Here is a 9,977-nt window from a genome sequence, read left to right on the forward strand (position 1 = left end):
TCAAAAACTCCAGCCTTTGACACAAAGTGTTTTTGTTACGCTAAAATGAAAAACCACGGTACAGAGAAACGAAGATAAAAAGCTATGAAGAAGAACGCGATGGTGGACACCTGTTCCTGGCCCGAGTCATGCTCTTGCTTTTCCTTCGCTCAAAGCGTTCTTCATCAGATGATGAGGTGGTGTCACTGCTGTGGATGGCATGTTTCTTCACTCTGGAAAAATACAACAAACCTCATCTAAAACCGCTTCACATGCAGGAGTTTTATTCGTTTTAATGATACGCTGCTAAATACATTGATCTTATATTGGAAATAAATCCCAGCCCACCTAATATGGCTTCTTCTTGCTGGGGATCTGTGGGTGTCAAAAAGCGACGGGTTGCTCTGTTTTCTGTTCACAGGCTCTGAGAAGGCAAACACAACGCGACCGCCGGTTAGACAACAAACCAGCGAGGCGACCAAAAATGAAAAAGCCGAGGTTCGAAAACGCGAGAGACTAAGTACCAATCGGTGGCGCTTCGTATCTTTGCACCGTCTTCCGCTGTCTCAGGTTGTACGGCCTGTCGTTTTCCTCCCCCGCCTCCTCAGCTTCATCCCCTTCATCGTCTTCGTCGTCATCCTCTGCGTCGTCCTCCTCCTCCTCTTCTTCGCCGTTCGACTCTGAAAGCAAGTAGTGATGCTTACGAACTTCAAATAAGACTCAAATGTGAGAATGCAGTGCCAGTAACTCCAAAAGACAAAGCAGCGAAAAGAGGGAGATTCCTCCTTATTGACATTTTATGAGCAAAATCCAAAATGAAGCTGCTGCTGCTGATTGCCTTTGCTAAATCACACAGACCAAACATGGCAACAAAGCAAAAGTGAAACCTGCTTCCACTGCCAGTACCATGCCTCTTTGGGGTACAAGCAGATCTAGTCGAATCAAAGCATCACAAAACAAAGGTTTTCCAACATTTGCACGGACAAAGCCTCCGTTACTTTTAAATTGATACGATAGTAGAATTTTAGGACACAAAAGCTATTAAATTAGAAACAAGATTTATAGATAAGACAAGGTTCTGTAAGTCCTGTAACAAAATACTGCCAGACATTGCAACTAGCTAATGTTGCTAAATACTAATTTTTTATTCAAAATCTATCCATCCATCCATTTTCTTTACACCCTTTGTCCCTTAGTGGGGTCGGGAGGGTTGCTGGTGCCTATCTCCAGCTAAAGTTCCGGGCGAGAGGCGGGGTCACCCTGGACAGGTCGCCAGTCTGTCGCGGGGCATTCAAAATCTAAAAATATCTAAAATATTTTTTTTGCAATGCCCACTTTGAGGCCTGTTGACATGACGCTGAACTTAGCATCTGATTCAAGGTAAGGAATTTGGACTGAATTTAACCAGCTCTAGATGAGAATCTAAAACCTCTTACTCTAAGATGAAATTACGTTATGCCAGTTCTGGGTCCGTTCTGCTTTATGTGAGAAAACCAGTGATGCCCCACTCAGAATTTTGTGGGAAATTTAAAAGTTTTGATCCGCCGATGCCACTAGAAGATTTAATTTCTGGTCTCAACAAGTCAGAAACAAAGCGGTTTCCATTTTGAAAAGATTCGTACATTTTTGACTGCATTTATCCATGCCTCGCTGGTTCTGAAAGTAGCCAACTTTGACAATTCTTCATTTCTTAACATTCACAGTGAAGACTGCTGCTGCCGTCACAATTTTGGCTCTGTCGTCTTTTATGCGTCGCTTCCATTGAGTGCTACTTTGTTTTTATTGTATATAAAAAAATGTTAAAAAGCGGCGCATAAAACTTTCATGCCTTTAATACAGGGCTTAAAATTTGCAATATTTCGAGAAGCAAAGCTTTGGATGTACCTTCTGTCCCTTCTTCCTCCTCCTCTTCTTCCTCATCCTTGCTCATGACTTTGTGGTGCGCAGGCATGTTGAAAGTGCTCCTACGCATCGATTTCCGGCGCTTCACCCGAGAATACATGTCCATATTTTCCTGAAAGAAGCAAAATAAATAAATAAATAAAAATAAAATCAATAAGTGCAGCCACGTGTGTTCACGTTACAGTCTCGGTTTGTGCTTTTTCTTTTTTTTTTGGTTGTTGCTGTGAGCTCCGCTCACCTCCTCCGTTTCTCCGTTCCACATGCGAAGTCGCTCCAGCTCACGATTCTGCCTGATGCTGGTGATGTTGTCCATTTCCTGCAGAACGGCCTCGGCGGTGCTTCACACAGGCAGACAGAAGCAAACGGTGAATGGCAAACACTAAGCATATTATAGGGCTTAAATACAGCAAATATCCCAGCCCTGAACTCAAAAGTTTTATTTCATGTTCTAAGTTTCTCATTCTTCACACGACACACAATGTGTTTGCGTCGTTATCGTTTATGGCTTCTCCGTTGTCTGACGCAAAGATTTGCAAAAGGCAAAAGTACAATTTCCAGCTACCTGTTGACCAGCTGGTCGAACAGCAGGCTCTGATTGAGGTGCTGGAACTGGCTCTTCCTCACCCGGCAGCTCCTCTTCAGCTCCACGTGGCCGTTCATTCGGGAGTGATCAGCCCCTCCGCTCTCATCGCTCCTGTGATTCCTTTGCGCTGCAGCGTCGAAAGATTCAAAAGATTTGTTTGTTTTCGTTATTTGATTTTCTTTTTTTTTTTTTTTTCAATCCACGAAGCCAAAGAAAGAAAAGAAACAGAATTACCGTGTCCATTTTGCATTATGCGAGAAGACAGCCTGGAAAAAGAACACATAATAAAAAAAGTATGAGATCTGTTGAAGATTGGGAGGGAGGAAGGGGAGTAATAAAAATAATAATTTGTGTTCTCGCTTTTAGGAGTTTTAACAAAAAGCCGGTTGGACGTTAAGTTGAAAATTAATTCACAATAAACAAATCCGAGCCACTGACCGGGTGCGGTAGGTTGGCAAGCCCCAGCTGACCCTCTGGCCCTTTGCCTGAGGGGACGGCGAAGTGTCACTGGAGCTTGGCTCGGAGGCCGTCTGCCGGCGCGTTCGTTTGGCAGGGGGTGCCAACCGTGGGCTGTTGGGACTGCTCGCATCACTGCTGGGCTCCTTCTGTTGTGCAAACACAGAGAAAAAAAGAAAGTTGAGCAGGAAGCGAAGGAGAGAGCACAAGACTTGGAAGAACAACTTCAGGCAAAAGGGCTTAGAAAAGGAAGAATGCCAATTGTGTTGTCCTCACAAGTGACAAGTGTGTAGCTAGACAGCAATCGAACAACTGAAGTTCTTTTGCAAATTGATTTATTGTAGTTGAAACAACAGGGAGGTAAAAAAAATACATTACAAGGTAAAAAACTTGCTACATTCAAAGTGGTTTTGTAACTGAAATGTAACAGAAAGAGAGATACATTACTAACCAGTATTCTTTACATTTTATGAACCAAAGAAAAAAAAAAAAAAAAAAACATTAAAATGTCTCAGTGTCATCTGATACTTACAAAACCAAAAGTTTTCAAAGGTAAAAATCGCAACAAGTCCATTGAGAGTGTTTGTGTGCTGGTTAATTTCTCCAAACTGCCTAAATTCTGGTTGACAAGGTAACCAGAGAAATATGAGCCAAAGACAGTTTGCTGCCTAGAGCGCTCACTCGGTCATGTTTCAGCAAAAACAACATGGCAAAAATTGTTTACAACACACGTGCCACACACTGATCAAATTTCAAACCCAATATATTTAAACCATTCTCAGCATGAATTCAGTCATACAATTTGCCAACTGTGTACTAATTTGTCAACTTGCTGATGTAACTTGTTTCAACTCAAAGTAGATATATGTCGCACTCCCTGCTTAATATAATCACTTTACAGCATTACAAAAGCCAACACAACCTACTCAAACATATCAGGTCATTTAACATGAAGGAAGTTTGACTCCGTCTCTGCAAGCAAAATAATAATAATCTCTGAAACTGGTCCAAGTAACAATTTATCAGTCACATCTTATATAGTTCATACTTTCTTATCTCTGCTGGGAAATGTTACATTAGTAGCCCCACGGGCCGTTCGTTCCTGCTGGCACTGGTGTCCTTGACCAGGACTACGTCTTCTCCCCTGGCATCAGGTCTGGTTTCAGTCCACTTTGCATGACTTTGAACGGTGGACAAATATTCTTTTCACCTTTTCCAAAAGGTATCAGCAAAGTGTTTAACATTCTTCTGTTTTTTTTTTTTTGTTCTTCTTCTTTATTTTCCCCCCAATCAATTGTCCTGGTGAAAACTTCTCAAATGGAGCAGAACCATCATTCACTCTCCATGTTGGTAACATTGCTTGTGTGAGCTGAACTGGACTGTCCGACATCCAGCACTACGGACAGCTCCTTTACTTATGCGTCTCCCTTGATGAGCCACTTGTTCGTTGAAGTGACAAAAAGTAGTGTAGCAGTAAGAGAGTGTTTCTCGCCGTCTGAGCTTGCCTCTTGTTGCATGAGTTCGACCAAGGGATTCAGCTTTTTGAGTGCGTTACGTGTTCATCCGTTTCTTCTGTAAGATTTTTTCAACGTCTCTCATTGTAGGCATCTTGTTGGGTAGCTTTAATGACGATTACTTTGGCTTGTGAGTTTTTGGCTGTTTGGTGTCTCACTGAAAAGCTCCCATCCTGTTAGTCCGGGTGGTGGCATGTTGGTATTTGAGGGTTTTCAAGATTTTGCAAAGTGTCGTTCTATGACACCCAGAAACAGATGCACCCTTAGCCTCCGTCTTTCAGAGGATAAGGGTACTTCTCAGTCTCCTTCACCAAAAACCAGTTCTCTTAGCAATGTTTAGCCCCGACTTATTATGGGAGCAACAAAGCCTAAAGGGCCATAGAGACTATTGACTGTTAACAACATTGCCCTACATGTGAATGGTTTGGTTTCGCTTCTTACATAAGTGAAGTTATCAGGTAGTAGGATCCAACAGAGTCTTATGCTTCTCTAAACAGAGAGAGAGAGTCTTTTTAAGTCCTTAGCAGGATGCTCAGTATCGAAAGTTTGATGCTACTTTGTGAAGTTGCAGGATACAAACTTGTTTTGTGTTCTTGCAAGCAGTTCAGTTAATTCCTCTGGTGTAGCAACCGATGTCACCAACATTCAACCGATGCTCAATGAACCATCTTGTGTTCTTGTTCATCTTGTTGTGATGCTCTTCTTATACAGTAAATGGCAACAGCAAATGATTATTTCCAAACATGAGGACTTCCATTCTAAACTTGGCTATGGTTTTAGAAATGTCAGTGTCCTCACACTACAAATAAGAAACAAAAAAAATCTATGTGGTCTTTATGCACAATAAAGCGATGCATTTGCTGTACATTAGCCATCTGGGGTATGGGCTCTTTACAAAAGCACTCAGCACTCCTGACAGAAAGTTGCTCAAATCAGGTCCACTAATAAGCTTTTGGTTAAGGAATGTTTCATTTTCCATTTGAATGTAAAAGGACCTGCATTTCTTCTGGCTTCTGTGTGGTATACGCAGATTGTGTGAAGACACCAATGTCCTTTATTAACAGATAGGGGTGGAGTAAGCTCTGCTTGATAATTATTTAACATCTTTTGCATGAATTGGACGTAAAAGATCTTTCATTTTTGGTTTCTTGGAGAGTAGAGACATCTTAGTGCTTGCTGTCAGTTGGGGAGCGAAAGGGTAGATGTGCAAGACAACTGTTCTCTTGGTTTTGATAAACTTCATTGTGGCTTGCTTGTCATCAGTAGACAATTTGGACCTTGTCTGCAGTTGTGAGTAGACGTTGGTGATGCTGAGCAACCTCCAGAGAAGGTATTTTTTTATTCTATTGTCTGGAACAGAGTCGCTGTCAACTACAGGAGGGAGCTGGATGTTGACTTTTACCCAACACTGACAAGGTTACCACAGAAAAATATGTTGAAGGTTTTTTTTCAAGAGCGCTCAAGTCATGTTTTTGCAAAAACAATATGACAAAGATAGTTTGTAACACAGATGTCTCACACTGATCAAATTTAAAACCCAACATTTTATAAACTGTTGTCAGCATGAATTGAGTCATTCCAATTTACTAACGTTTGACTATCTGCCAACTTATTAATGTAATATTCTTTTCACTGTAAACTAAATTACAGTATTTGACCAAATGGCACTAGAACAGCACTGACAATGATCTTTACAAGTTCAACTTCACTACTGATAGTGGAAGCATAGCTCACAGCTGTTATGGGAAACTGTGCAATCACAGGAAGAAATGTTTGTCCTATTTTAGTTTTGGGGCAATTACTTCCCAAATAGTTTTTTTTTTCTTTTTTTTTTAAACAAGGTGTACAACTAGCAACTTTATTGATCTAAAAAAAAAAAGAAACTGGGAGAAATGTTTGAATTTATCGTAATTTTTTTTTTAATCCACATAGGCTAAAATATCCTCCACCAAATGACATTTTGTTTAATATTCCCCAGAAGGTTGCGGAGAAATCCCACACTTTTTAATGGCCACCATCAAATTTCCGGCATATTTCTGGATGGATGTTTGCCCACTCTCCTTGGCAGATTTGGTGGCGTTTATTTAAATGGGTTGTTTCACTGGAATAGACCTGGCATTTTTTTTTATAGTCTACAAATAATCAACAGTATATAGGCCTGAACTACATTGTGTCGGAACGTAAAGCTTGAAAGATTCATTCCTCCACGAACTTCACCGGTACAACTGGCATGGAAACAAGCCCTCATCACCATACTGCCAATACCATGTTTGGTAGCTGCAGAGTGGTCAAGAATTATCTTAGCATAAGATAATTATGATTATTAATTATAATTAATTATAATTATAATTACCTAAGCAAGAATTATCCATGGCCTTGCTGATAGCTACAGGAAGCATCTTGAGCAGAAACATTTAAAGAAATATTAAATTAGGGTGGATTCGCATATACGAACTGCTGCATATCATTTTGACCCCATGTGGATTAGATAAAATCTGCAATAAATTCAAACGGTGAATTATTTCTTCAAATTACTGAAGTGGATGTTTAGTGTCAACGCTCCACAAAGGGGGAAAAAAGAGAAGAAACGATCAATTAAGTCATTAAAAGTCTAAAATTAATGACATTCATGCCTCAATGCTCCAACAGAGCTAATTCAAAAGACTACATTACCTCCCCAGCATGCCATCAGGTTATGCAGAAGTCTGTTAATGGCCTATTCATTTTAATCAAGGTGGCTGGAGCAGGGAGCAATCTGAAAACATGGAGGATGGTGGGCTCTGAAGAACAGATCACAGATTTGGCAGAGGTATCTACACTAAGCAGCGTAGCGGAGGACAGTGTTCCAGCTTTATTACCACACATAGCATGTTATTCATTTCATAAAACACAGCGACCAAACAAAGAGCTCTTCAGAGAAGTTCACACAATATGACAAGCACATTGAAATCCCCAAAAAGGTTGTTTGTTTAAAGCCAATATTGTCAAAGAAGGGTATTTTCAAACTTTTATATATATATGTAGATCACACTGAAACTTCTGGAAACAAATACACTATGCAGACGTCAAGCAGTAGTTTAACATTCACAAAGAAACTCATAAAAAAGCCGATCCGTAAAGAGAACTATACCTTTTCTCCTCCCTATTTATGTTTTCTAATGCTGTGTGGAACATAGATGAAGGATCTTCAGGCTTGCGGTGTTCAATGTTTACACTCTGAGACAAAAGGCTGAAAGATGGACGCAAACTTAAGAGCTCAACTTAAAGTTTGCCAGAGCAGCACTGCATTACTGGGCACAAAGTTGACTGTTTTGGGGTTTGAAACGTGTACTTCAGGAATTGCCTGTCCCACGGCCCTTGAGGTTATTAACAATAATAAAAATAAAAATAAAAAATAGTTCACCAAGTTCAGACATGCTAAATACGGGACCTGAGCCAGCCAACTGTTGTGGACCTGATCCCTTCCCCCCACTGTAAGCTAACTAAGGCTAGCCATTTCCCAACCAACGCTAGCTTAAATAAGGCTTTATCCTTCAGCAGTCAACTAAACATCTATCCTGCTCGTTCCACATAATAGGGTCGAAGTTGAAGCAATGGTTTTTTAGCTTAATTGCTCTATTTGAAGAACTGAGTTTTGATGACAACGGTGAAACAAGTCAGCCGGGCAAAATTGCCAAACACAAAGGGAACTCAACTTGGAGCTAGCCAGGAGTTAATGTCGCTAGCTTGTATTTTAACAGCTTCATAATAAGTTTGAGGCTAATGACACGCACACGACTGGTTGCATTTACTAGTGTTAATTCTTGTCTGTGTCACTGTGTGGGTGTCAGTGCAACTGCTGCTCGTATCTTGTTGTAAATAAGACATCCATGGGATCAGCTTGAGGCCAGGGCTACAGCTACTTAGCCAACTAGCAGAGCCAGCTAGCTCGCCCGGTAAAAGAACAGAGACCGGCTTACATGTTCCTCTGAGTTTCTCTCTTTTCTCGATGACGATCGCGTCCTGGAGGAGATGAAGGCGCCGCTCCGTGTCCGGGGGCTCTTCCTCGTCTTCTCCATGTTTCTCTCCTTTGAACTGTCTTCACCGAATCTCTCCAACCGGCTCCAAACACTGCTTCAGTGAGCGCAGCATCGAGGCGCCATTTCTCCCTGTCTATCTCCCGGTCTATCTGCTCCCTCCCAAGCGGCTGTGAGTCCTTCTGGCAGGTGCCTTTATTATTATTATTTTCTGGCAGGGCTACTATCCCCACAAAAAAGACAATAAATATTTTAACATAAAAAACACGCTTTTGGTTGACACTTGCAGAAAAAAGTGGTCCAATAAACACACACCTCACAGTTTTGGAGTGACACTCAAGCTTTCCTCCTGCATCTCAATAAATAAGTATATAATCTAAAACTTCTTATTTTAGTACTTGAGTTTAAAAGGGGAAAGTCACATCTTATATGCAATTATTACACGAGTTGTGAAATATGTCTACTTATTTTTTCTACTTATTTTTCAAGTAGGTGTAGCATGTGGCTAATGAAAATCACAAATTGGGTTTCTCTGAAAATGTAAATAAAAAGCAACAAAATGTATGTAATATAATTACACATAGTTAAGACTGCTGAATTGATGAATACGTTGTCCGTTCAGAGTGCTGTGAGCAATCATATTATTGGAAAGTTAGGTTGAAGGAAAAAGTGTCATCCAAAAGTGTTGCAAAAAGACATACAAGGGGCATTGATAGCAACATATTTTAGAGAAGTATGAACCAATTGTCATTTCAGAGTGTGAGGGAGACTTACAAGTCATGGATTGCAGCTGAAGTCAGATCTACATCTGCGGAAGAGTGGGGAGGCAGAATAAAAGCTGCAGGAGGTCCAGTGTGAAGTGCCTACTGGTTTGAGGAAACCATTTCATCTTTTTTGTCTTGTTTTTGGTCCAGCATATCCACCTTTATGGAGAGATGGTGATTTAATTTTCCAGAAGGACTTACCACCTACCCACCCTGTCAAAGTTGCAATAACTGCTTTAATGACCATAGTGTTGTTGTGCTTGATTGAGCAGGAAAATTGCATGACCGAAACCCAATGAAGAAAAGAGAAAGATGAGACACGAGACCTAATAGTGCAAACAAACTGCTATGAAAGCAACTTGGGCTAGACCTCAGCGATCAAGCAGCATTTATGCAAGTATTCACGCCATTGGTCCCCTAAACAAGTATCAAGCACAAACCCTATGCAGTACATGTTCATACTTTATAGTAGACTGAGATTTCTGGTTTTAAAAAAAAAATTAAATATAATTTAACGTTCAAATTTTCTAAGGTGAAGTTTGTGTTTTCATCAGCTGTGACCCATAATCATCAGAAATAGTAAAAAGAACACATAAGAATTAGAAATATACACGAGATTATTTGTTTTGTTTCTGTATTTAAATGATTGAAATAAAATGGCTGTAATGAAACTTGAGACAGCTAATATCTTATTGTTTACATTTATGACCCCCTCCAGGTTAAATATTGGTTTAACCTATATTTAGGTTAAACCAATCACATA

General features: G+C 40.4%; 1 protein-coding gene across 2 annotated transcripts in view; it reads right to left on the bottom strand.

Annotated features, from left to right (window-relative positions):
- The window catches only part of atad2b (ATPase family AAA domain containing 2B), an 86,838-nt gene extending 78,218 nt beyond the window's left edge, over positions 1-8,620 (bottom strand). The window contains exons 1-9 of one of the 2 annotated variants that reach the window (XM_008398289.3): positions 8,394-8,620; positions 2,903-3,069; positions 2,699-2,730; positions 2,444-2,591; positions 2,120-2,219; positions 1,864-1,993; positions 504-659; positions 328-403; positions 111-212 (exon numbers count right to left, since the gene is read on the bottom strand). In XM_008398289.3, the coding sequence (XP_008396511.2) occupies positions 111-212; positions 328-403; positions 504-659; positions 1,864-1,993; positions 2,120-2,219; positions 2,444-2,591; positions 2,699-2,730; positions 2,903-3,069; positions 8,394-8,492 (1,010 nt within the window). In that variant the 5' untranslated portion in view covers positions 8,493-8,620. Of the gene's footprint in view, positions 1-110; positions 213-327; positions 404-503; positions 660-1,863; positions 1,994-2,119; positions 2,220-2,443; positions 2,592-2,698; positions 2,731-2,902; positions 3,070-3,452; positions 3,571-8,393 lie in introns of those variants that run through there. The other variant, XM_081602203.1, reaches the window with a different exon arrangement.
- Positions 8,621-9,977: the final 1,357 nt, after the last annotated feature.

The sequence above is a fragment of the Poecilia reticulata genome, chromosome 21 (genome assembly GCF_904066995.2).
Source record: "Poecilia reticulata chromosome 21, P_reticulata-male-v2, whole genome shotgun sequence".
Taxonomy (NCBI): Eukaryota; Metazoa; Chordata; class Actinopteri; order Cyprinodontiformes; family Poeciliidae; genus Poecilia; species Poecilia reticulata.